Consider the following 27461-nt stretch of genomic DNA (forward strand, 5'->3'; position numbering starts at 1 on the left):
CCAGGCTATTAATTTTTATTTGTTTATATTTTTTTTATTGCGGGGAGTTTATAGATGAGTACCTGACAAGCAGATCGGGAACTGCTGCTACTAGATTTGACACTCCATGTGGGAAAATCCTTGATTCCCCACCTCCCACCCCCCAAGCGGAGAGTTAGCAGAGTTTGTGATAAAATAACAGCGCTCATACATAGGGAGGTCAGGAGAGAATCTCTGTGGAGTCCAAGTCGTGTGGAGCATGGAGCAGTGACAAGACAGGATTGACAGTCTTCGTATCTGCCTGAGGAGCCAGCAGAGCCCTGAGGAGAAAGACAGCCCACATGCCTACCTCCCAGGGGCCTGCATGCGGGAGGTAATAGAATGTCAGTTCCCTGACCTTCTCTGAAACCCTTTGTGAACAGGGAGGAACCCTTTAGGGGATGTCACTGTCATACGACCAAACCTTGGCGATAGAAAGCATGGCATCCACTGTAGGGGCCACGTAAAAGGGCTGAGGGTCACTGAAAGGGCACGGTCCCATTGGTTGATGGCCCAGATGCACCACAACAGGGGAGAGAGCCCTCCCTCACCCTATGAAGAACATACATGTGTGCTGGAGGGGAGGTGTGGCCAGAGCCTGTCACGAAAGCCCACAAGCATGGCAGGAACTGGTAGGCCAGCCAGGTGAGGGCCAGGTCGGGGAGCGGCTGCCCATCAGAGATGGCCCTGGAACAAGGCAGAGCAACAAGGAAGCCTCAGTACCCCCAATACCTCGTCTGGGTGTCCCTGCTGGGAAAACGAGGGAGAGGCATGGGGACCCAGCAAGGCTCTTGGGAAGAGGCCATCTTCTTACCTACACCCCTCAGGCCAGTGTGGCCCAAGGAAGCGACAATGACAATTAAATTTCATTATCATTACTAAGTGAGAAACTTTCATAACTACACAAGGCCTTCTGAGTTGCTTGCTATATCATCGTTGGATATCCTCTGCAGCCAATTGGTCGTGGTCTTTGGCTCTGGACGCCTGGATGTGGAGGAAGGCTTTCTAGAATTTTTCTGGGCTGCTATGTCCATGGAAGTGTTACAAGAAGTAGATTTGTTTTTCTCCAAATCTTTTTTTTTTTTTTATGACTTCTGGTAGTAGAAATGTGTACTTAATAATTTAGTGAAATGTCATCAAGAATAATGCTGATTTTTAAAAAATAACTAAATATCCATTTGTCTTCATTATTATGGGACTTGAGGGTGCTGGCAGTGGGAGACCACTAATGATTTCAGATGCTTTTCACCAGTGAGGAGCATTATTTTTGCTTGCCTCAAATATCACTGAGTTCCACTCTTATTTATAGCTTTTTATAAGGGATGTTTTCCAGGACCATTTATATGCCACAGGAATTGAAGCCAAATAAACACTCAGTTGAGTTCATATTTGATTTGATTCTATTGCGATGTTTCATTTAAGTAGTTTGGGAAAATACAGACATTGAGTTCCCATTTGATCCCAATCACTCATTCTGTTTCTGTTTTCAAATTCTGGTTCAGCACCATTAAAGGGAATTAATATTTGGATTCAGATCACTTCTGATTTAGGGTTCATAGCTTGAGGTTCAAGGGCATGCCTCTTATTAAAATCACTTCAAGTTCTGTGCATTTGTGAGAAGGTAATCAAAACAAAATGGCCGGAACCGGTTTGGCTCAGTGGTAGAGCGTTGGTCTGCGGACTGAAAGGTCCCTCCCAGGTTCGATTCCGGTCAGGGGCATGTACGTTGGTTGCGGGCACATCCCCGGTAGGGGGTGTGCAAGAGGCAGCTGGTCAATGTTTCTCTCTCATTGACGTTTCTAGCTCTCTATCTCTCTCCCTTCCTCTCTGTAAAAAATCAATAAAAAATATATTTTAAAAAATTAAAAAACAAAACAAAACAAAAACACGGTTACTTCTACCCCCAAACTCACATTGATGTTCCTCTTTCTCTCTTCTCCTCCCTCCCCCTCTCTCTAAAAATCAACAAAAAAATGTTCTTTAGATATCCTTAAAACATCCTGTTAAAGAAACAATCATGGTAGAGAGTGCTATTTAGTATATTTTATATACTTTTTAAACAATATATAGATGTAATCTACTCTAGCATGCACCTTTTTTTGAGAATGAAAAACTTTCATCTTTTCCCTTCCTATGGGTAATTTTTTTCATTTTTCAATTATAGTTTACATTTCGTACTGTTCAGTAGCAATTCCAGATGTATAGCAGAGTAATTAGACAGTCATGTACTTTACCGTGGTCCCCCGATATGTCAAGTATCCACCTGTCCCCATACATAGTTATTAAGATGTTACTGACTATACTCCCTCGACTGTAACTTTTCAAAATGTAAAAATGCACTGGCATTCCCATTGCCCTTTCCTCCCGCACCCTCACAGGCTGGGCCCTTGGTACACATCGCGGGTCCTTCTTTCCCAAGCCCAGGAGGAGGCAGACGTTGCTGGGCTGTAACTGGGCCTACGCTGGTCTCAGCATCTCGCATGCAGCCTGGTGTGCAGGGAACTGGCTGGGTGATATGTGGAGGCTTCCTGCGCCTCAGTATCTTCAGCCAACCGGGCAAGCATTTTTGTCTCAACGAGTTTTGCAAGTTCCAAGATGCCCGGCTTACCTGCAATCTTATGAATCATTAGAATCTTTCCTTCGGTTTCCTCCCAGTTCACCAGCCTGTGGAAAACTTCCCTTATTCCCATGCAGGTTCCTGAGGCTCTGCATCCTGACTCTGCTTTCTCCTAGAAGCAGTGGGTTTCTCTCTAGCCCCGGGGTGAAATGTTTCTGTGGAAATTCGGCCCTGATTTATGAAGCCATGAAGGGCATCTTTGGCCTGGCAACTTGCTCTTTTTACTATCTGTCCAATCTTTGTGCTGTTGTTTTTTTTTTTACTAAGTGTACATAAATCTGCCCCGAGTCGGGTTATTTCTTCCAAGACAGCATCTCCGTGGCTCTCTCCTTTGTTAATTCACTCCCTACATGTGCATTTAGCACCTACTATGTGCATTTAGCACCTACTGTGTGCCAAACGCTGTGCTAGGAACTGGAAATAGGATTTTGAGCAAAATCCCATTGCGGTTGTCTAGTGTAAGAGACCAATCCTACGCAATTAAGCAAACCAATCGATGACTGCATAATTTAATAAACGCTGTGAGTGAAAAATCCTGGTGCATACACAGAGCAGGGAAATGCACAAAGCCCATGATGCAGTGCCTCTGTGCAAACGAGAAAAAGGCACCTCCTCTCGATAGACACATGAAAAGGCAGCCCCTCCAGGTATGTGCAAACCCGTGCGAACTCACTTTGGCAAGCTGATGGAGTCTTTTTCTGGCCTGCACAAAGGAATCTCTATTTCCAGGCAGACACTGCCTAGTACCAGGGCACGTGACTTGGCCAGTAGAACAGTCTTGCCCTCCCCTCACTTGACTAGGAGCCCTTACAGAGAGCACAGGCTGCCCAGCCACAGGGCCCTGGGAGCCTGGCCCATCTGAAAGGTCAGGGAAGGCTGGGACAAGACCTGGAGGATGAGCAGGTGTCAATGAAACGATGGAGGAGGGACGATGGGGGAAGACCATCAAGAGTTCCAGACAGAGAAAAACTGCCTCTTGGAGTCCCCAAAGTAAGAGGGAGTCTAGGATGTTCCAGGAACTGAGACTCGAGAAGGAGATTGAGGGCAAGGGGAGGTTGAGATGAAGCCAGAGGAGTCCAGAGCATAAGGGCAGGATCGCCTTGGCCTGGGCATAGGGCTAGATGGAGGGTGACCTTGAATGCTAAGCTCAGAAATTTCAACTGGAATACCATTCCTTTATTCATATGGGGTCTGAATTATTCTGCCTTCTTTCCTATTGGTACATATAATTAGTCTTTCCTTAAGTGTCTCTTTATGATCCTACTTCCTTTCCGATTAAAGATATATACACATTTATTTTCTTTTCCTTCCTTAAAAAATAACAACTGCAGATGGAATGCATGCTCGGGATAAGCCCTTGGGCTTGCTGTTGGAAACATGGTTTCTGAGAACCCCAAAGGGGAAATTTAGGACGTTTTAAGGAAGCTCTCTGTCCCCTTTCCCACCACCAGCACACATATACACACACACACGCATATTCGCACACACACACAACCACAGGAATGTCCCCTCCCACAATACAAAGTCAATAAAATTGAGCCAAATGGTTTTTTTTTTGTTTTATCTTGGCAGCATTTCAGGTATTTAAAACTGTAGCTAGCATCTTACTCATCTAAAGACTCGAAAAGGTTAACTGAACATATCCCATCATCCATGAGAACAATCAGAGTGAATACTCCGTTCTCAAGGAAGATGGTGTGGGTGTCTGTCAGACTGGTACCTCAAGGGGGACTGACATTCAGAACAGTCTGAAATGCTGACCTCATAGGGCATCAGGATGTATATTGAAATACATGTATGAAATACGTAACGTATGGGAAGGTAACGTATAGACTAACGTTTTTACTTTTCAGTTGTTGCATTTTAAATGTTTTATATTCTGCTAAGTTTCTGTTAATAACATTGTGTTCCCCACCGATTTTCTGCCTGGAGTATATTTCTATGGGATTTTTCTTTTTGTGTGATTGCTTTTGTGATGTGTGAAAATTTAGCCGAGAAGGTACTGCCGGCCAGGTGGCTCCAGGACATTCCTGGCAGATGTTTAGGTGTTATTTCCCTAGCCCATCGCTTTTCTTTTTAATACAAAATGTATCCAGACGAAACCGGTTTGGCTCAGTGGTAGAGCGTCTGTCTGCGGACTGAAAGGTCCCAGGTTCGATTCCGGTCAAGGGCATGTACATTGGTTGCGGGCACATCCCTGGTAGGGGGTGTGCAAGAGGCAGCTGGTCGATGTTTCTCTCTCATCGACGTTTCTAGCTCTCTATCTCTCTCCCTTCCTCTCTGTAAAAAAATCAATAAAATATATTTTTAAAAAAATACAAAATGTATCCATAAAGTCCCCAAGTGACCAAATTTCCTATTTATTTTTATGTAGTCATATAGTGTAATTTTAGATGAACATACCTGTCACTAAAAATACCGAGTCATATGTAAAAAGTGTCTTCCTAACTATGACTAAAAGACTGGAGAAGTGGATGGGTGTTTTTCCTTAAGGTTACCAGGAACTATTATATGTTGTGGGATGTAAAAACAAATAGTATCAAAAACATCTAAGCATTAATTAAATGTCAAGGAAAGCATATTTTTCCAGATCACATTGTAATATCCGTTAATGTCCATTTTAAAGACCTTTTGGAAGGAAAGTCGATTATTTTAATTGTGTGGCCTACTCAATTTTTTCATCCAGTTTTCTTTTAAAAATTTTTGATTTTTTTACAGAGAGGAAGGGAGAGGGATAGAGAGTTAGAAACACTAATGAGAGAGAAACACCAATCAGCTATCCCCTGTACAGCCCCCACTGGAGATGTGCCTGCAACCAAGGTACATGCCCCCTGACCAGAATCGAACCTGGGACCCTTCAGTCCACAGGCCGACGCTCCATCCAACCAAGCCAAACCTGCTTCAGCTCATCCAGTTTTTGTGGGGTTTTTTTTTAAGTCAATTTATAATGTTGCCCTCTTTTAACTTGCTAAATTTCTCTTAGCCACCTTCTTAGTGTAATCTAACAGTTGATGATCAGAGGTCAGAGTCAGTTAAGTCTCTTCTAGTTTCATAAATATTGGACCTACCATGCTTAATTAAAAAATAACTGGTTGTTGAGAGCTTGAATTAGTGACATGATGAAAAAAAATCTATTTTTAATAGAGTTTTTCCAACTTTATTGAGGTATAATTGACAAAATCATATATATTTAGGGTACACAATGTGATTTAATGTATGTATATACTGTGAAATAATTGCCAAAATTAAGTTGATGAACAAACCTAATATAGTTACCTTTTGATTGTAGTTAAAACACTCAGGATCTACACTCTTAGTAAATTTCAAGTATATAATACAGAACTGTAAACTGTAGTCAACATGCTATATGTTAGATCCCCAGAACTTATTCATAGTATAACTGAAAGTTTATACTCTTTAACCAAAGTACCATTTCCTACACACACACACAAACACACGCTCAAAAAAAACAAAAAACGTATCTTCTCATAGCAAAATAGTTTTGGGCGGGGTAGCTAAGACATTTTTCAAAGAATGGTGAAAGGGACTTTCCATCTCAAATATTACAATATATAATAAAGCTATGATAATTAAAGTATATTGTAGACATAAGAGTCAGTGGAACAGACTAAATAGCCAGAAATACACATACATACACACACATTTATGATCACTGGAACAAAGCAAACTAATGAGAGAAGAAAATAATTATTCAGCAAACCACATACCAGAATAAACTTCAGAGAACTAGAGAATTATATGGGTTTTCTTTTTAAATGTTGTTTGTTTGTTTTATCTAGGAACAAAAATAGGTGAATATTTAACCAGGACTAGGATGAGGAAGGATTTTGAAATAAAAGCAGTAGGAATTACCACAAGGGAAAGAATTATTTTACTTCATCATGTTTTAGCAAAGATCGTTATGAGTGTGAGGAACCAAACCAAGTCAAAATACCACGAGTAAGTGGAGGGTTTACTGGCGAGGGATCCGGATAATCCAAGGACTGTGATTGGGCGGGACCTTCCCTGGGCTGACATGGAAGAGTGACCCTAGATTCTGGAAAGACCAGGAATCCCAGCACTGGATCTAACTTCAGTTACACAACCTGTGGCTGTCCCACCCTGGACCCATCAGCCTTGGTAGGTAGGGGACAAGACCCATTGCCTACTCTGGGCAGGAGCAAATTCTCTAAGAAAACTATGTGAATTGGACAGAAAGGGGCTCTGGACAGGGCAGAAATGACTCATGCCTAATGTATGCAAATCAGAAACTCCTCCTTAGATCCAAAGGCACAGTAAACATTTAAAGGTAAATACCACCCCATAAAAAAATATTTGCAACAAATATTACAGAAAAAAAGATTCAACTCCTTTTAATGCAGAACATGTTTTTGTCAGACAACAAGGATATTCCTAACAATCTAGTTTTTTAAATGGGCCAAGGATATGAAATAGAGAGTTTACCAAACAAATAAGAGAAAATAATATAGGTAGAGGGGAAATAAAACTAACCTTATTAATAGAAAAAAAAAGATTAATGAAAACACTTAAGATAATTATTTTAGTCTAGGAAACTGACAACATTTTTGTGCCCCTGTTTTTGTGTTTTTAAAGTCATGTAGTCAATTCTGGCCAAGGTAGAGTGGGTCAGACACTCATATCCTCCTGCTGAGGGTGTAAATTTTACAGCCTTTCCGGATGGAAATAGTTCAAGCCGTGAGGTACACGTGTTCAAATCGATCAAATAATTCTTTTTCTAAGAAGAATGAAGTCAAAGATGTGTATAGGAATAGGGATCGCAGTGTTACTTGTTATGGTGGGAATCTGGAAGTAACCTAAGTCCCCAATATTACCCTGAAACAGCATAAGCCATTAAAACCATTTGTTCAAAGAATGCTTAATTACGAAATTCCAATCGTGTAGATAAACAGCAGAGAGAAAGGAAAGAGAGGAACAAAGAGGTGTAAAACGAATGTAGGCAATATTCCCAATTGGAAATGGCTCTCGGTAGGATAACAAGTGGTTTATTTTATACCAGGAAGATATTAAGTTGTCAGAAAAATAACAGCAACAGGATATTTGGTGTCGATATCGAAGTAAATTAGACATTTTTATCATATGCCCTACCCAAGGAACACAGCTGCTTAGGAAACCGGTCATTGCCATATATTCCTGGCTTATTGGTTAAAAATGAATACATTAGAGAATGCATCTCTAAGGTCCTGGTCCTTGCCCGGAACCAGACTAGATGCTCATTGTACATCTGAATCCCAAATCTCTGCGCATGTGCTGAGCATATCTCCTTGACTGTTGATGTGATCTGGTGTGGCTTTTCACAGAACGAGGGTGAGGAAATATATATTCTGTTGTTTTAGGTTAGGGAAAAAATAGTTTTAAACTCTGTTAATAAGTCCAAAGGAAACCAACTAATTCCTTTTTTTTTTTTTTTTTTTTTCTTGAAATGACTGCCAGATTTCTATTCATAATCCTACGTGCAGGAGTTATTTCACAGGCTGTCTTTAATTTTTATTTTTAAAAACTAGTTTAGAATTGACATACATCACATCCTACTGTTTATTTTTAAATCAAAGAAATGTCAATGTCTGCTTACTGTTTGTCCAGATCTGTGCTCCATGCTTTAAATGGGCTGTTTTATCTTCACAATCGCATGGTAATGGTTTTTACTCCCATTTTACATTAAGTAGAGGCTTCAAAGTCAAGTTTAAAAGTGATGACTTGCCGAAACTGGTTTGGCTCAGTGGATAGAGCGTCAGCCTGTGGATTGAAAGGTCCCAGGTTCGATTCCGGTCAAGGGCATCCTGGTAGGGGGTGTGCAAGAGGCAGCTGATCGATGATTCTCTCTCATCGATGTTTCTAACTCTCTATCCCTCTCTCTTCCTCTCTGTAAAAAATCAATAAAATATATTAAAAATAAATAAAAGTGATGGCTTTGAATCCACCTGTTAACTGGATTATATAAGCCCTCATTCATTCATTCATTCATTTATCTATCCATTCAATTAATAAAGCAAACATCAATACAAAGAAGTTTGTATATAGCAAAGATTTGTAAACTTTCATTTATGGCCCACTTCCTTTGGTTCATAATTTGCAAAATAACATTTAAATACAATAAAAATTATGAATAGTTCCTTAAAAATTCCTTGTATCTTAAATGGGTCTATAATAGGATTCTTTTCATTCAATGGTTGGACGATTCTTAGAAATGGAAACAAAAATTCAAACTTTTTATAGTTTACTATAAAGTTCAAAAAGTGTAGTGTGTCTGTGTGTTTCTAGCAATGATAGAAACATTTTTCTAATTCCAGAGACCTTGACCTCCCCAGCCAAATGGGAGTCTCCACCAACCCCCCTATCTGTGAGTCTGCAGTGTTTTCTTCTTAACTATTTCTCAGGGTTGGATTTGAGATTACTTACATGTTTGCTCGTTTTTATTGCCCGTGGCCTTCACTGGAATGAAAGCTCCCTTGGGACTTGAGCTTTTGTCTTTTCCCACCCTGCTCAGCCCCTAGAACAGTGCCTGGCACATAGCTAGTCCACAGTCCATTTCTGTGGCATGAATGAACGAATGAACAAATGGATGAATGAATGAATCTTTGCCTCTCTCTGATATGTTGGAGCAGACCCCCTCCTTTTTGAGGTTCCTGAGCTATTCCAGTGATTTCCAGGAGATATCTGATGGGTGACTTTTATTTATTTATTTTATTTATTATTTTTCCATATATTTTATTGATTTTGTACAGAGAGGAAGGGAGAGAGATAGAGAGTTAGAAACATCGATGAGAGAGTCATCGATCAGCTTCCTCTTGCACACCCCCTACTGGGGATATGCCCGCAACCAAGGTACATGCCCCTGACTGGAATCGAACCCGGGACCCTTCAGTCCCCAAGCCGATGCTCTATCCATTGAGCCAAACCGGTCCTGGCCTGATGGGTGACTTTTAACTGAGTCCCAACCCTACCAGGTGGCACCGCCGTCCCCCACCCACTCCCCTCCCAGCCCTTCAGCCACTCTCCCTGGCTTTCTGTGGAATCTTCTGCTGGACCCCCAGACCCAAGAAGCCATCAGCACCAGCAGAGGCCCCTCTGAGCTGCTTCTGGCAGTGCCAGCACCAATGCAGCCCCTCAAGACCCAAGCCGAGGGCACCGTGTCCACAACAGGATGCTGCTGCTTTTCTTCTGGAAGATTCCTCACCTAGTCCACCATCCTGGGAACTGCATTACCAGTCTTCTCTGCTGATGTGGGAATGTGTGCACACTCACATGCACACACACACACACGCACATGCACATGCATTCATGCACACACTGACTACACACTCATGCATACACACATGCACATGCATGCACACTCACATGCACACACAGAACCACAGCTACCTGCACTCCCAAATTCTTCTCAGGCTTTTGGTAAAAGCTCCCTTGGTTTTACTCCCAGGTCAGGGGGTGTGATTTGAGGGAGTGTTGTTGGGGGGGGGGGGGGCTTGACTAAATCAGAAATTCCCAGTGAGGAAAGTGCCTGCAGCCCCCTCCACACGGGCTTTCACCCAGCCCCCGGCAGGAAGCAGCTTCCCCGGAGGCAGCGGCGCTGGGACAAACGGTCACTGGGCAGCAGCCGCGGGGCCATCTGGACACAATGGACCCCGAGGTGAACTCACGGCAGCCCCCGGCGGGGACGGCTGCTGGCGGGAGATAAAGCTCCGCTGCTTCCTTTCTGCTTTGTTTTGGCCTGTATTCGAGAAAGATATGTAAGCAGTGTTATCCTAATTAGTAATGGCTCACTCCTCTCCCTCATCCCCCCCAGACACACCCATAGACGCGACATACATACACCCAACCACGGATGGAAACACACACACAAGCACACACGCTGAGAGGCATTCACGGTGTTCACCACCATCTGTGTGCTCACGGGGTGTGATCTGGCTCCTCGGACACAGAAGCCGAGGCCTGTGAGAGTTGCCTGTAGCCGTGGCAGGATTCAGGTCTTCCAACCTGAGAGTAGGAGCCTGCCGGGCCTGTCGACATACACAGATTAGCATGTCAGCAAAACACGTCCAAAAGCCTGTCCTGGTGTCCAGAGCGGAGTCACGGAGCCTCTGCTGGTGAAAGGAGGCTTTGTTCGAAGAAGAAGGCTGCTGCCGCTCCTGGGCCTGGGCCCAGTGGGGGGTAGGGGGGAGGAACAAGGGCCCTGCCCGGGGCTAGGCCAACCCAGAGGAAGAATCAGGACAGCCCCTCTGTACTTAAAATCACACAGGAAGGAAGGAACCTGCCGCTGTCACTACCAGTTGTGACCAAGGCTCATTCTTGTTTCAGGTTTGCATACTCGTGTAATGCTTTTAACCGGGGGGTGGGGGCGGGGGAAGCTGTTTCATTTTGGAATAATCCTGTGTTAAGAGCAAAGAGAGGCAAACAGAGCCAGCCTTACAAAGGTGATATCACCACCATGACAGGGCTCAGGAGGATCAGGTCACGGCAAGAACCATACTCCACCTCTTCTATAGGTATCCAGGCACAGGTCTTTATGTAAACTCTGGCCCGTGTTGGTGAGTGGTTAGAGCATTGGCCTGTGCACCGAAGGGCTGAAGGTTTGATCCCCAGTCAGGGCACATACCTAGCTTATGGGTTCCATCCCCGGTTCGGGCGTGTACAGGAAACAGCCGATCAATGTTTCACTCTCACATGGATGTTCCTCTCTCCCTGCCTCTGTTTCTAAAATTAATTTTTTAAAAACAAAGCATATCCTCTGGTGAGGATTTAAAAAAAAAAGAAGTGATCTTACTGCTCAGGACGATGCTATAATTTTAGGAAGGGAAAGCTGAATGGGAGATTGTCTTGGCTCAGACAATCACTTCTATTTTTTGTCCAACTGAGTCACCCTGTGATAAAAGTGGCCCTGGGCATCACAAGGCTTACTAACCTTTATGTCATTTCCCCTCCCACTCTATTCCCGAAATGCTCGTGGTGGGGTTTCTTTCCTATCGGTACTTATCTCGCTTTGAACAGTACAGAGTTTCTCCTCATTGGCAAACACGACGTCCACTTGTGAACGCTGGCTGCTGTATTTGCAGGCGTGGGAGCTGCCCTGACTCCCAGGATGGCCTGTCCAATTGGAATTCACGGCGATATGTGTTTGTCTCCTGACTCTCACGAATATCAGTGTGGGGGTCGTGGATTGACCCACTATTGTTATAGTGTTGCGTTAGCCTGAAAGGCCCAATTTGTTTTATTTTTAAAGTCTATCTTTATTGTTGAAAGTATTACAGATGTCCCTTTCCCCTTGCCCCCATTGACCTCTTCTACCCAATTCCTGTCCCTTACCCAGGCCTTCACTGCACTATTGTTTGTGACCATGGGTTATGTGTATCCTATCTAATAAAGATGGAATATGCAAATTGACCATCACTTCATGACAAAGATGGTGGCACCCCCAGCCAATAAGGAGGGAATATGCAAATTGATGTGAAAAGATAGCAGCAGCCAGGCTGGAACATTTGCATCATCGCCATGACATTCTGCCCCCACTCCGGGCCTCTGGGCCGCACATGAAGGCAGAAGGCAGCTCTGGGCCAGAGCAAAGGCGGAAGGCGGCAGCCAGAGCGAAGGCCTGGGTCCTGGGGTCCACCAGCCAGGGAAGGAAGGCCTATTCTTGCACAAATCTTCATGTATCAGGCCTCTAGTATGCCTGTAAGTTCTTTGGTTAATCTGGGGGGCGGGGAAGAGGGCAAGGGAAGGAGATGAAAGGCCATATTTAAAAACCTCTTTTCAAGTTTTATTTTCCATTGATTATAGTGCTCTTTGATTATATATTCATTTGGTTATTTTTTTAAGGTAATTTCATTTGTAGTACCACCACCAAGTGTGGCTGATGGAGCCTCAAGTTCTAGATGGCCCACTGGGATTGGGGCACAGTTAGTCGGATTTTGTGACGTGGGACATTTTGGTGAGACTGCACCTGCATGCAGTTGTCCTAAAAGGACATTGGGATTAGTCCTTTTTTATATGAATTCAGGCACTGGTCTTTATATAAAATCTAGCACATGGCCCTGGTCGGTGGATCACTGGTTAGAGCTCCTGCCTGTGCACCTGAGGGCTGTAGGTTCGATTCTCAGTCAAAGGCACATACCCAGGTTGCAAGTTTCCTATTCGGGTTGTAACACATGCAGGAGGCAACCAATTGATGTGTCTCACTCTCATAGCAATGTTCTCTCTCTCTCCCTCCCTTTCTTCCCTTCCAGTCTCTCTAAAAACCAATGGGGAAAAATATCCTCGGGGGAGGATTAACAACAAGAAAATCTACCCTCTGTGCTGCTTTCCCTTTTTGGTATTTGAAGTGATAAGAGCAACAGGCCGCTACCTGCATTGGCCATGGCCAGCTCTCGAAGGGCCGTGTCCTGTCTCCCCTTCCCTCTTCTCGCTGACTCATTAGCAGCCCTGGAAGTAGAAGCTCAGCTTGCTGTCCTCACCTTGGCTCTCTGTTTCTCTCTCTTCGGCATGTGTCCCAGAGTGGACAATCTCTACTGCCCATCAGTCACTTGTCCTTATGATTCCTGTGGCCCAGATTTGTGCGTGTGAGGACTGCTGATGTCACTGGGGCTCTCAGAACATTTGATCTTGGCAAAATGACAAAGCGTGCATTCTTTTATTTGCCAGGGTAACTGCTGGGATTTTTTTCTTACATTACCCATTCTCTGTGCCAGGAATTCAGAAATTCAAAATATACGTAATCCATTGGGTTTCGAACAAAAGCATCTAGCTGGAAGAAGGTCAGAGGTCTTGTGCAGCCATGTACCCAGTAAAAGGACCCTTCTTCAGCATCCTGGACACAGGCCCTTTGGCGGCCAGCAGCCACTCCGGGTGAGGGCACCAGGCTGCGCCAGGTCACCAGGTGCCCCTCAGGGTGTAGGGCGTCTGGACTCAGTGAGAAACTGTGTGTAAGCTGGGGTTGGGTCCGTAAGCTCTCTGTTTCTTCATCTGAAATGGTGACTGTAAGAAGAGTGGTAGTACTTCCTCATAGAATGTTGCCAAGTTCAATCAGTTAACTCACGTAAAACCTTTGGACATTGTTTGGCAAGAGCTCAGCGCCAACCACAGCTAGTCAGTAATGCTGCCCTGAAGGTGTTAGAGGTGAGTCAGGCTGACTGTTAGACTCAGACTCTGCCAGTGCCTCCCCAGGTGACCATGAAAGTTAAGTTGCCTAATCTTTTCTGAGCCTGAATTTCCTTATCTGTGGCATGTGGAGAAGGAGGCCCCAGTATGTACTTGCTGTGGCAGGCAGACAGGAAGATGCCAAGTCACTGAAAGGGTGAACAAGAATTCAAGTGCGATGCCCGATACAGAGTTGATGTGCATTCGGCAATCACAGTTAGTCACATTTTCTGCTCAATAGAAGAGACCAAAAATAATAATAATAATAATAATAATAATAATAATAATACCAGAGCTTTCTGTTTACTTTGCCTTAAGAGACAATACAGCACCATGCCTGTCACATTAGGGCTTTATAAATAATGGATTATTTTACTCAGAAGAGAGCAAGAGAAGAAACTGAAGGATAATTCAGGCTTGGAACTTCCAAGCACCAAAGAAAGACACACAAGATTTTTGCAAGAGCCTTTTACATTAACCTATGGGAATGTGTAAGGTTCGAGGGTGTGTATGAAGTCAGAATTCCTAGTAACGCTTCCTTTGACTGACAGCACATCTCTACTGGTTAGCTGAAAGAAAAGGCAAATCAGAATATTTTTAAGGAAATTTAGACTTTTTCCTTTCAAGTATTAAGTATCCCCCTTCCTGGAAAATCTGTAATTAGCTGAGAGAGTCATTGGCTACCTCGGTGGGGTACAGTCTTTCCCAGCCAGCCTTCCCAGGCCAGCAAGCATGAGTGCCCAGAAGCAGGCTCCCTGAACCCTCCCTGAACCCTCCCTGCTCCCTGGCTCACCACCTCTCGAAGGAGCCAGTCCCTGGCCAAGGTGCTCCTATGAAGTGAATTCTTCCCTTTACCCCGAATAATTCTTTGATTATAGGTTAATGAGATGGTGACGAATGGCGGCTCTTACATAGGGCCCCTTTTAATGAACAGACAGGAATCCTTTTTCATTAGTCTGTCTGTTGTCTGTCTGTAAACGATGCTCTCTGATGTGCATAAGGGCCTTTGAAAACTGTTTGTTTTCCTCATTCTCTTAAGCATCGCCTAAGCACTCTTGTGTGCAATGCTGCCTGCGTTCTCAATGAGAAATATTTTGCTAAGTAGATATCATCCCCAGCCTGTATGGAATAATCCAGTTTGGGTGGAGATCATTGTGACCAGGTCGTTGACCCTATTCAGGATAAATTGGCATGGCAGGAGGTTGCCTGGCCCAACCTGAGTGGCCCAGTGCCCAAGCCAGAGGCATTTTCGTGCATTTCAGAGCTGGTCTATGACTCAGCCCTCTGCCTCCTCAAAGGTGCAGGAGCATGCCTGCCCCCCAATATCCATATCTGAGGCTGGGCTGCAGAGCTGGGGGTGGAGAGGATATCTACTAAACCTCCCCAAACCAACCACCTTGAGTGGGACTCCAGGCCTCTGACCTGATATAAATAGGTAGATGTTACCTGGGTGACAACATACAGTCAGTGACAAAAGGAAGATGAAAGCTAGCATTTTAGGATCAATAGATGTGAATTAAAGGACATAATGAGTTCACTTGCCCCAATACCCCCCTCCCACCCCAAAAGTGTTTTCTCTCCTAACTCCTTGAACTTGATCCCTGAACGTAACTTCTGGCTCTAAAAGTCTGACATTGTCCACTGAATAAATGAATATATACTTAGGAATTCTTTAAATATAGCACTTCAGGTTTTTTTCCCCCTAGTTTGTAGGGGTTGTTTTTTGTTTGTTTGTTTGTTTGTTTTGTTTTGTTTTCAGAAAATCATCTCAGATACACCCACCAAAAGGCTCTCAGGGTTTTCTTTTTTTAGTCTGTGCCCCAGAAGAGTAGTTTCCACGTTGCCAGCTGAGAAAGGACCTGTGTGTTGTGCATGCCGCCCAAAGCTATTTCCAAGCACGAACTAAGTGGTTTTTAAAAACGAACACATGGAATGAGTCCCGTGGTTTCGTGTGTAGCAGGAAAACCCACTTCACCTCCATCCTAATCCAAACGCTGTCAGGCCTTATGATCGTAAGCAATCATGATCTTGGACTTGAGAGTGGAGAGGAAAAGATTATGTTTGACTTAGTCATTTGCAAGAAGGTAAATGGTTCTTTTAGCGAAATGGTGTTAGGCTGTCCACCTCCACTTCTAAGCCGCAGTGAGGAGCTCCATAGCCCTCCCTGAACTCTAGAGGAATACACCCATGAACTTGACTAATCTCCAGGGGCTCGTTTATTAGCTCACATTTCTGTCTGTACAGCTTCTCCGTCAACAGAGCACTCCCTGAGTTCCTTTTGCCTACACTGCTTTCGGAGCTGCATAAAATGTCAGAGCTGTGCCTAACGCGTGGCCTTCAACTTCAAGTCCTTCACTCTGTGGGGAGAAGTGATGAATGAGCCGTGAGGGGACACACAGTCATGTCTTGGTCAATTGTTATTTTCCGCTCAGTGCCTTTCAGCATAGACAGTTCTTCTTCATTTTCTTTTAAGAAGCAAGTATTAAAGTTCCAAAAATGTGTTCAGTGCTGGACTTAATAGATAATGTTCATTCAAAAAAATTTAAACAACTTCTCCTAAAATTCTTTTGTGTAGTAAGCACAATTCTGGAACAAATACTTTAAAAAAAATTTTTGTTGTTGTTATTGACAGTTGACTTTTTTTAATTTTTTTTTTTATTTCAGAGAGGAAGGGAGAGGGAGAGAGATAGCTAGAAACATCAATGATGAGAGAGAAGCATTGATTGGCTGCCTCCTGCATGCCCCCTCCCACTAAAGGGGATTGAGTGTGCATGTTCCCTTCACTGGAATCGAACCTGGGGCCATTCAGTCCCCATATCATTGAGCTAAACCAGCTAGGGTGACAGTTGACTTTTAATATTCTATTCATTTCAGGTGTGCAGCTTAGTGGTTAGACATTTTTATCCCTTTCCAAGTGATTCTCACAGATAAGTCTAGTACCCACCTGGCACCATACACAGTTATTGCAATATTATTGACTGTATTCCCTCTGCTGTACTTTACATCCCATTTCTATTCTGTACCTACCAATTTGTACTGCTTATTCCCTTTAACCTCTTTCATCCAGGTCCCCAATCCCTGCCATATGGCAGCCATCAGTGTGTAGAGCAAAAAAAAATTTTAGACCACTATTGAAAATTCAGAGAAGGATATATCCTTATCCACATTAATAGAAGGATGTACTTTCATTCCTTGTGGTATCGCCTCTGGATGTGGGTCTGCGTGCCCTTTGGCCTTTTGTTAACTACATCCCGTTTTCTACTGTGGCCTGAGCGTGTGTGGCCACAGTCAGCATAAGTGCTGCTGTAAGCTCTAACCTCCCTAACCCTCTGTATTTACAGCATGGTGATTTATTAACATGTACTTAGGTGATTTAGCTTAATTGTAGAGCAACAGAGTTAGGACTAAGATTTCCTGATTGCTAATGATTTGGTTCCACTAATTTGGTTCTGTGCTTCCTTTAGCTCGCAGATCCTATTTGCTGCCCCAAGACACAGTCTTTCCACCATCAATAATGCTCTAGAAACAGTGACACCCCTTTGGGCTTAACACCTCCAATTCATTACCTTGTAATTGAGTTCTCAGATATGCAGGTGGAAGAGAAAACAATGTGTGATTAATGCCTCAGCGTGAATAAGAAGGAACTGTACATATAATGAATGTAACTTATTTTTAACTTTCTCCTGCAGTAAAATATTGTGTTGACGAACAGTTACCAGGCTGAGGTTGAAAAGGTTTCTATTAAAAATTATAAGCTCCATCAGCCTGCAGACTCAGGGGTCCCAGGTTCAATTCCTGTCAAGAGCATGTACCTTGGTTGAGGTCACATCCCCAATAGGGAGCATGCAGGAGGTAGTTGATCAATGTTTCTCTCTCATCGATGTTTTTAACTCTCTATCCGTCTCCCTTCCTCTCTGTAAAAAATCAAAAAAATATATTTTTTAAATAATAATAAATAATAAAAATTATAAGCTCCCCTTACCCCAAAGCTCAACTGCATGCAAATCCAATGAACACAACCTCTAAAATTGTTCAATAGCGCCCCCTAGCATACATAGTTTTAGGCTATCACTAGGAAGCAAATTCTAGTTTTTGTTTTCTGTCTAAAAAGTGTGTGTTTTTTTTTATGTGTCTAGTTATATTGGCACGTTCTTCACATTATTCAATTGAATGTCTGAAGGTCACTATACTCAGAGGATATGTAATACAGTAGAATAATTTCTTGTGCAAATATTTTCACAATGATTTTACTTTAACTCTGGCTTCTTCTATTCTGTCTCTGCTCTGGTTGGCTGGTGTAAGGAGATTTTTGTTTTCCTTTGAAATAGGTCATGTAGGAAAGAGAAAAGAGTAGAGCGGGGCAGGTTCCTAAAGTAGATTATGGAAATCCACAGGGTAGACGTAGTATATTGACCTGTGTCCTTGGGGAGTGTTAGACCCTCTGGGCTCTGTGATCTTGGGAAGGCTCCTTAAACACTCTGTAACTTAATTTCCTCATCTGTAAAATGGGTTAATGGCTCACAGAGCTATTGCACAAACCATGTGGTGAGTGCTCGGTGACAATCAGCAGTTGTTACCGTTATTTCGCCATGGATGCTTGCGTGTGGTCATGACCTAGAGCTTGGGCTCTGATATCAGAAAGGCATGATGTCAAACCCTCTGGGAGACCTTGGGCAAGTTGTTGAAACTTGGTTTCCTCAGCTCTAAATGAGGATAATGGTAACTACTGCATATAGGTGTAAAATTAAGCAATGTACACAATGTGTAGATTGAATTCTATAGAACGAGTAGAGTGTAGACCCCTTTACTTCCTTCTGAAATGCTAGGAAGACAACAGTGAAAGGACTTCAGTTAGGGGTATTTTAAATTCTTCTGAAAGAATCAGTTTTGTTTCTAAATGGGGGGGGGGGAAAGTTCTTAGTTGTTCTTTCTGTGAACCATCTTAGCCTTTGAACAGTTACTCTGTCACAGTAATACAGTAAATGGTGAGCCATGTGGAGCTCACCACTACCTAATGGGCATGTGTGGCTTAGAATCCAGTTTCCAAGACAGCAAGCACACAACAATCCAAACTGCATCTCATTTCCAATGAATTAGGGGTGACGGTGACATGCCTTGGGAATGTTAGGAGACCCAAAGAGTGAACGACCCTGAGTCTGAAAACACAGATGGCAGGTGCCCCTGAAAAGCTTAAATTGCTTCATAAGACATGATTGCGGAGAGAGCGATGCTTCTCACCTAATGTGATTTCTTACACGCTGTGTGTTTTAAATGTGTGGCGCTGAATGAATAGACTGTATGTCGTAGGCAGTCACCTGACTATATCCCTGGAATTTAAGCTCCCAAGACGCACTTCCAAGGATCTTTGGAAGAACGGGGAGCATTCAGCATGTACTTGAACATGTTTTTCTTCTTTGCCAGTTCCACATATTTTGGCCTTTTCCTTGGGGAAAGGTGTTCCCCTAAGTTGAGAGGCAGAGAAAGAGGAAACAAGCAAACTGTCTCTCTTCGGACGTATTTGCTTGGAAGGGTTTAGAAGAGAGAAGAACGGAGACCAGGAGATCAAACACTCAGAAACCACTTCCTATAACAGTAGGCCGAGTAAACGGAGGCTTGCTGTATCCTTCATAAACCCCGCATTTGAAAGCCTCCTCAGAGAGATGAGAAATGACAGGTCATTGGTTCTTGCCTTTCCTCCCCAGCGTGGTGTCAGGCTGCCCAAGGGGGCCCCATCCCACCACGGTCCCACAGCCACAGTAAGGGCTTGGCTCACGTGTCGTATGGGCGTGGGACACCCATTGGGAGGGGACGTGTGGGGAAAGGAGCGTGGGAACGCGTGGGCGCTTTTCTAAAAAGCTTTTAAAAGCCCGAGAAGATAAGCAAAGAGAGGCATTGGTGGTTAAACACACCCCTGGTTAGCATTTCAGGATCAATTCTGTTGGCAAAGTCTAGAATGAAGATATTTCTAGCAACACCCGTTTCTCCAAAAGGAGGCTTAAAAAGGGAAGAAAAAGAATGGTGCTTACTCTTGATTGCCTAAGCACCCTATTTCAGTTTTAAAGACCTTTTTCAACCCAAATGCTAGCTACAGCCAGGCAGTCTTTTCCTAGCCCCGGGCTAAAAGTGCCTCAATAATGGAACCACGCCAGGTTGGATTATTGCCTGTCAGGACTGTGGATAGAATTCTAGTGACGGGCTCCATCCATCCACGTTGTAAAATAATCGTACCAGGAACGAATTGACGCTGGTGTTGGCCAGCGAGCCCGGGGGGCGCTAGTAAAACATTTGTGTCCTCTGTTTGCTCCGACTTCTCATGGGAGAATAGAAGAGAGTGTATGGGCAGCGAGCTAAATTTAGGATTAACCAGGTCTAATCACAGAGGGGATGGAAGAAATAATAAATGGGGGGGGGGGGGAGAAAATCAGTTCTTTTCCACCAGTCAAAAACTCAAAACTCCTATATGTGAAAACATAAAAATAAATAAGTACACTTTTTGCCTGGCCTGAATGGCTCAGTGGTTGAGCATTGACCCATTTGGGGAAAATCCAGATGCCCAGGCCCACCCCTCCCTGGCCCAGCCCCTGCCCACCTCACCCCTACATCTCTCATAGGCCCTCCCGGTGCCCCAGGCTCTCTCTGGCTGTACCAGGTTCCTTATAGTTCTCAGTGAGTGCCATGTTCTCTCCTCTCCTACCCAGCTATGCATTCCTCCCCGGGACCCAGCCCTGCCCAATTCCCTCTGCAGGATGCATCCCTGACTCTGCCTCTGAGTGAGGTGCCATCCCCAGCACTTCCCCACACATCCTTCTCTCACTTTGGAAACACCTGCTCACTCTCCTATTGGCTTCTTAGGGGAGGACGATTGTATCTCTGATTTCTCAGCATGGTCAGGCACGTACGTACCATTGAACAGTGTCTTAGTGAAGAATGGGCCAGGAGGTTCCACCACTATGGTGTTCCACTGTGAGTGGGATGAGAGCCTCCAGGCACAATGGACACGTAGCATGGGCAAGAGATAAACTTGTATAGTACGGAACTACTGTTGTTAAGGGCTGTTTGTTATTGCAACATAACCTACCCTGTCCTAACTGATGCATACTGGGCAAGAATTGACTATGGCTCTTCCAGTTCAGGTTCTGACGTATATAGGTTAGTCCTTTGAAAATCTTGGAGATGCATCGTCTTGTTGAAAATATCCTCAACTCAGAGTTCTCGGTGTGATTTATAACACCAGTATGACCTCCTCTTGGTAATCGGTGACATGGTATCTTAATGCCTTTGTTCTACTTTGGTTGGTAGATAATAAAATCATTTCTGAGCAATTTCTTAAGGCACCGTTTACTTTTTAAGGATTATTTTAAACATTTCCAATCTATCTTGAGAAGCAACTATGTGAAAAATATTGGGTGCTTTAAACATGACTTGCCCCATTGGACATTCGCTTGATATAAAATGAGGTGTGTGGCTGTATTTTATTTTATTTTATTTTATTTTATTTTATTTGTATTTTAATCTTTAGAAAAAGAATTTCCTTAAAGCAGGGACTTTTCGTGCCAACTTCATCAAGACTGAATAATTCTTACAAAATATTACTAATTCTAATTATCTATTTGGGTGGGTAATGATAACGGAAGTGTTGACTTTGCATAATTATGATCCTGGTGGGCCCAAGTCAGCAATTGCATCTCACAGCTTGGGCCTTGTCACTTGTTAGCGTTCAGAAATTCTCACAGAGTGAATGTGACTCAGCGGATCATCATCACTCAAAAGACACAAGATAAAATTCCTTTATGTTTGAAGGAGGCAGTGTCCTATCTCATGTGAACACCACTGGAGAAATCACACATGAAACATCACATGAGATTGTTTCCTTACCGAGTACATTCTGCGGGTTACTCTCCAAATGCTGGGGTGATTTCTCATTTATTGCATGGCTGAAGATGTGCCTACGTTTTATATGTGTGTGTGTGTGTGTGTGTGTGTGTGTGTGTGTGTGTGTTTCCTTAAATCTCCTAATTCTGGTTCATAAATAACCTTTTCTAGCTTTCATGTCCTTTCTGAAATGCAGTGTTTCCAACGTGCACAACAGCACAGTCGGTGTGGAGGGCGGAGCGCTCGGAGAGTTCATATTCAGTGCCTGGTGTCTTTTTCCCTGTGTAGATCCCTCCTTAGCAGTCTCCGGAGCTGTTATTCCCACCCCCACTTCTTTTCTCTCGGCCTCCAGCTCCCTGCATCCAGCTGGCCCCTGGGATTTCTTTATAGTTCTGTGCGCAGAAAAGAAGAAAATGAGATTTCTCCCACACTTCCAACCCAGAACCAACTCGGGGGACCCTCACAGGCTGCGGCTGCCTAAGTCCTTTCAGCCGCAGCGGGACAACACAGGGACTGAGCGGGGAGCGGTAGCGTCCGTCCAGGTGCTGGGACCGTCTCCAGCATCAGAGAAGCTAAGGGAGGCGCAACTTCCTCTGGACACTGACAAGGGCGTTCTGTTCACACAGGAGTAAAATTATTCCAAGCCCAGGAGAAAGTTGTTTGATGTGCTGTTTAAATAAACCTGTCACTCCCTGACATTAGTTTGCGAACACTTTGGGGAAAGGGAGGGTTTTTTCCAATGGATGGAGCCGCTAAGTAGGAGCTGTTCGAGGGGTCCCTTCCCCGCTGGGCCTCGCTGTGGACCCCCGGGCAGCCCTGTGGACCCCCAGCGCTGTTTGAAAACTGTCATGTGGAAAACCAACTGGGGGGATCCCTGATCGCGGAGGTATCTTTTCTCTGAAATAGAATTCAGGTCACCTGGGCCTCTTGTTTGAAATGCAGGTTCCTGGGCCCGGATCCCGGACAGGCGCACTCAGGGAGTTTGGGCGGAGCCTGGGATGTGGATTTCTGTGCGCTTCCAGATGGTTCCGAAACCAGCACGAGCGGGTCATGCACAACGCTGCATGAACTGTGGTTTCCTGGGGCTACAGCTGAGAGCAGGAAATAGCTGCACATGGGTTTGGGGAAACGTTTTGAGTTGATGGAGCTTTTCTAAGACTGGATTGGGGTGACAATTGCACAGCTCTATAAATTTAACTAAAATGTGTTGTTCAGTAAATAGTGAATTTACAGTGCCAGGCCCCTGAGCCAGGCAGTGTGACCCTGAAGGTAAAGAGGGGACCTGGGCCCGGCCCTCCTGGGGTTAGTGCTTTAGGATTCTCTGGCTGTTCTCCCACCTGCTTTGTAAGAAATTAGGCAGCGCATCTGTTGTTCCCTGGCGACATCAGCAGAGGAAACACTATCTATGCCATACATTTCCAATGTTCATGAAAGCATTCTTAAGTTTAACGTGTGAGATAAGGAAGGTAAAACAGACTGCAAAGTGTGGTCAGTGGTTAGAGGGTCAGCCCATGCACTGAAGGGTCACAGTTTGATTCCTGGTCAAGGGCACATAAATTCAATCTCTGGTCAGGCACTTGTGGAAAGCAACTAATCTCTCTCTCTCTCTCTCTCTCCTCCCCCCCCCCCCCCCCCTTCCTCCCTCTCCCTCTCTCCTCCACCTCTCTCCCTTCGATTCTTGCAACAATCAATGAGAAAAATATCCTGGGGTGAGGAATAACACAAAAGAAAGATACACTGCAAAGGAATTGTAGCGATTCTTTCTTTCCTTAGAAAATCACAAAATCACCCTATATCTTGGAATAACAATGTTATACAGATAAGCTCATGTTTGATGGTCAGTAACAAACCACCACCAGAACATACAAGTCACTGGAATTTCATTGATGTACATGGCTTTTGTGCTCCTGGGAGAAATATGAACTCAGAAGAGTTCATTTGAGGGACCATCTGTCTCAGGTGCCTTCTCACATGGCTTTGCATGTGGTAAGAAAGGTGGGTTGACCCATGTGAGTTTCATTCTTCCCCTTAGCCTGGGTCTTTATTGCCATACCCCTGGTTCGTTGAATTTACTATAGTATATAGTCACTTCTTAAATGCTTTAGAATAGTCTTTCATTTTAGGGGTATGTTTTGTGAGCAAATAATAAAGCACCTTGAATATATTTTTTAAAATAATGTCTGTGAAAATACAGATGAGTAGAATGATTGAGCTAGCGTGCTGACCGATATATCAGTATTTTAAGGTCTGAGAGTGTCTCTTTCCCATCTGGCTGATTTCCTGGGAATAAGAAATCAGATTAGGCTAACAGCCAGAAAGTGCCTCTTGACTATAGGCTAGTACTGAACTTCACTCTTTCAATCCCAGTGTTTGTTGTGGGTGGGAAATGGTCGTTATTTTCAGTCGTGTTCTTGTCCGTGTCAGTGCTAGAGCCTCATGCAAACTTTATGCCTCAGCATCTTGATGCCTTTGTCTTTTACAAAGAAAACGCACCGGAGTCAGTTCCCTGGGCAGGTCGACAAAGGCGATGATTGTGCTCCTCGGCTCTTCCTGGCCTTAGAATCTTCTGTTCTTGGATTCTTGCTGTTCTCCTTAACTCAACCTAAAAAAATCAAACACCAGTCGCACATCATTTTCTAAGCAGAGTCGTAGCTGTTATGGAGCTCATCGCTTTCTTCATGACCACATTCCCTGTTCAAATGTTCTGCAGTTCTACCTGGACGGCGTGACCTCTTTGCCAGGACGTCGGTGCTTGTGAAGTAACCAACCGTGGAGAGTCCCAAACACCTGGCGTCTCTGCGATGAAAACCCGTGCGATTGCTGAAGTGCTGGTTCTCATCTTGTCTTTTCTATGTGTTTTTCAGGAAAAAAGTGCCAGTTCAAACGCAAGACTTAAAACTAACAAAGAGATTCCGGGATTAGTTCATCAACCCCGAGCAAAGTAAGTTCTCGTTTCTGTTTTTATATTGTTTTTAAAGCTGAAAATATTTTCAGAGTGAGTTCCATTTTGCCTACCTGATAACCAACTTATTATAAAGCTTTGTTAACTATAACCAGTGTAGATGGGAGAGTACAAAAACAGTCCATGGTATATGACACGGCAGGCATGTAAGTGATCTGAAGAAAATAAAGGGGGATATCTTTATGGAGTAGAGGAAATTTTGAATAAGTCACAAAGGATGCGGATCTCAAGGAAAATGATTAATTATGGTGGCCACATTAAAATTAAGAACTTCTGTTTATCCAAATACACTGTAGGAAAGTAAAGGGTCAAAAAATGATGGAGAGGGTGTAATACAGGTTGACACATGTAACTGACAATAGTTGGATTTGCAGAATACATAGAGTATTCCTACAAGTCCATGTGTAAAAGGTGGAGAACCCATAGAAAAATAGGCTAAAGACATGAACAACCCTTTCACTGAAGAGGAAACAGGAATGGTGAATCGATATGAAAAAAATACAAAATGGTGAATGGGATATGGAACACGGGCACTCCTAACACCTGCTAGTGGGAATCTGAATTGGTACAATTACTTTGGAAAACAATTTGCATTATCTACTAGAATTGTCCCTGCACATACCTTCTCAGCATCATCAGCAGCAGCAGCAGCAGCAGCATCATCACTCTCAGGGCAGAGGAGGGAAACGCCCAGCCCGAGGGCTATATAAGGCCCTTGAGAAGTCATTTGGTCTCGCCTTGAAAAACAACTGCAGGCGGAACTCAAAATTCAATACTTCTATGAGCTTTTTTCTTAGCAACATAAATTTCTATCAAGTGAATTATATTAATTGAATGATGTTATAAAGATCCAAATGGCCCTTGGCAGAAAAATGGTCCCCACCCCTGCTGTAGAGACACCTAGGGCATGTGTGCCCACAGAAATATCCATAGCAGCACTGTTTCTGTGAGCTCCTGCAGCTCTCGGATAGCTCCGAATGGACGGTGTGGCTCGGTTGCGTGTTGTCCCGTGAACTGAAAGGTTGCTGGTTCAATTCCCAGTCAGGACACATGCCCAGGTTTGGAGCTCAATTCCCAGTAAGGGGGTGTGCAAGAGGTAGCCTATTGATGTTTCTCTCCTCCCTTCTTATCTCTCTCAAAATCAATATTAAATTTAAAAAAGAAAAAAACTTTTTTAAAAATGTAATGGCTAACAAAAATGCAGCATATTCTTTTGATGGGAATACTACATATCAGTGAAAATGAACAACCTATAGCTGCACATATCAAGAAGGAATCTGCCCTAGCCGGTTTGGTTCAGTGGATAGAGCATTGGCCTGTGGACTGAAGGGTCCCAGGTTTTATTCTGGTCAAGGGCACATGCCCAGTTTGTGGGCTCTATCCTCAGTGTGGAGCATGCAGGAGGCGGCCGACCAGTGATTCTCTCTCATCATTGATGTTTCTATCACTCTCCCCCTCTCCCTTTTTCTCTGAAGTCAACAAAAATATATTAAAAAAAAAAAAAAAAAAAAAAAAAAAGAAGAAGAAGAAGAAGGAATTTTACAAATGTAAAGTTACAGTGGTAAAATAAGTAGTAGTACCTGCCTACATGTAGTTTCATTCATATAAAGTTCAGAAGCAGGCAGAACTAAGGAATACAGTATATATGTTTTATATACTATCATATACTTTTATATGATAAAACAATAGACAAGCAAGGAAATGAAAAGGCATTAAATTAGGAATTGTGGTTCTCTCTGGCTCCATGGAAGACAGTGAGACCACAGGTTCTAATTCTTAATTTGAGTGGTGATTCCATGGATGTCCCTTTATTATTATTTAAAACCAGACCAATAACATGGTAGGTTTTCTCACAATTAGAAAGTTAAAGAGAATAATGAGTCATTTTCTAGATTGCTCTAGAACTGAATCTATCTTAGTGATAAAACGGACTGTGTGTGACATGAACACCAACTCCCTTTTCCTCAAAGAAGCTCTGGTATCCCAGAGACTACAGATCCCTTCTGTGGGGCTCCCCTAAATATTAGCAAATCTCCTGGCAGTCTGGGTAACATTGATAAACTCCACACAGCCCCGCCCCATTCCAAAATAAATGTGACCATTACATACGTGTAGCAGTTGCCCCACGAGTCAAAATCATGAGTAGAATAAATTGTGTTATCTCTGATTCCTCCCAGGAAATGGAGACAAAAATAGCCTAGTTCCTAATCATGTTAGCCTGGACCGTGTCTGTGGCATTGCTTCAGCCATGGCTACTGCCATGTGGCGATTAGGACTCCTCAGGGGGGTGGTAAATGAGCTCAGGGATTAAAGTTTGTCTATTTCAAAGAACATGAGGCATTTAAAAAATCCACTTATTCCCTCCAATGTCAGTATAACGGCATGGCTGGTGTTTGTGCCCGCAGGTGAGTGTGATGCTGTGCTCACAACCCCCCTCATTCACTTCCTGGGATCACTTTGACCTACGCGAACAACAGATATCTGATGACAGAACCTCATCCTCTTTTCATCCAAGCCAGGGGACGCATGCTATTTTTAAATGCCTCCCTTATCGCTGAGTTCTAAGCAGACACCGGATTAAGGAGAATTTCTTTTTCATGTAGAAATTCTAATTTAGAATTTCATGTCGAAATTCTAACATTCATGTAGAGTGAATCCTAATTTAACTGACACACTGAAACAGCAAGTTTTGCAAACTGGCATAAAGCTCTCAGAGAACTTGATTAAACTGGCTCTTGTGTTTATATTAAAATTATGAAGAAAATCCTCTGTTTTCCACACAGTAGCATCCGTGTGTGTGTGTGTGTGTGTGTGTGTGTGTGT

The 27461-nt window shown here is 43.7% G+C and overlaps 1 protein-coding gene across 1 annotated transcript in view; it reads left to right on the forward strand.

Annotated features, from left to right (window-relative positions):
* The window catches only part of LOC311613120 (uncharacterized protein C1orf21), a 166756-nt gene that overhangs the window by 123373 nt on the left and 15922 nt on the right, over positions 1–27461 (forward strand). Inside the window, exon 4 of the mRNA XM_084866611.1 lies at positions 24541–24617. Within this exon, the coding sequence (XP_084722737.1) occupies positions 24541–24617 (77 nt within the window). The remainder of the gene's footprint in view (positions 1–24540; positions 24618–27461) is intronic.

This window comes from Pipistrellus hanaki, assembly GCF_964339955.1.
Source record: "Pipistrellus hanaki genome assembly, chromosome: 18".
In the NCBI taxonomy this organism is placed as follows: Eukaryota; Metazoa; Chordata; class Mammalia; order Chiroptera; family Vespertilionidae; genus Pipistrellus; species Pipistrellus hanaki.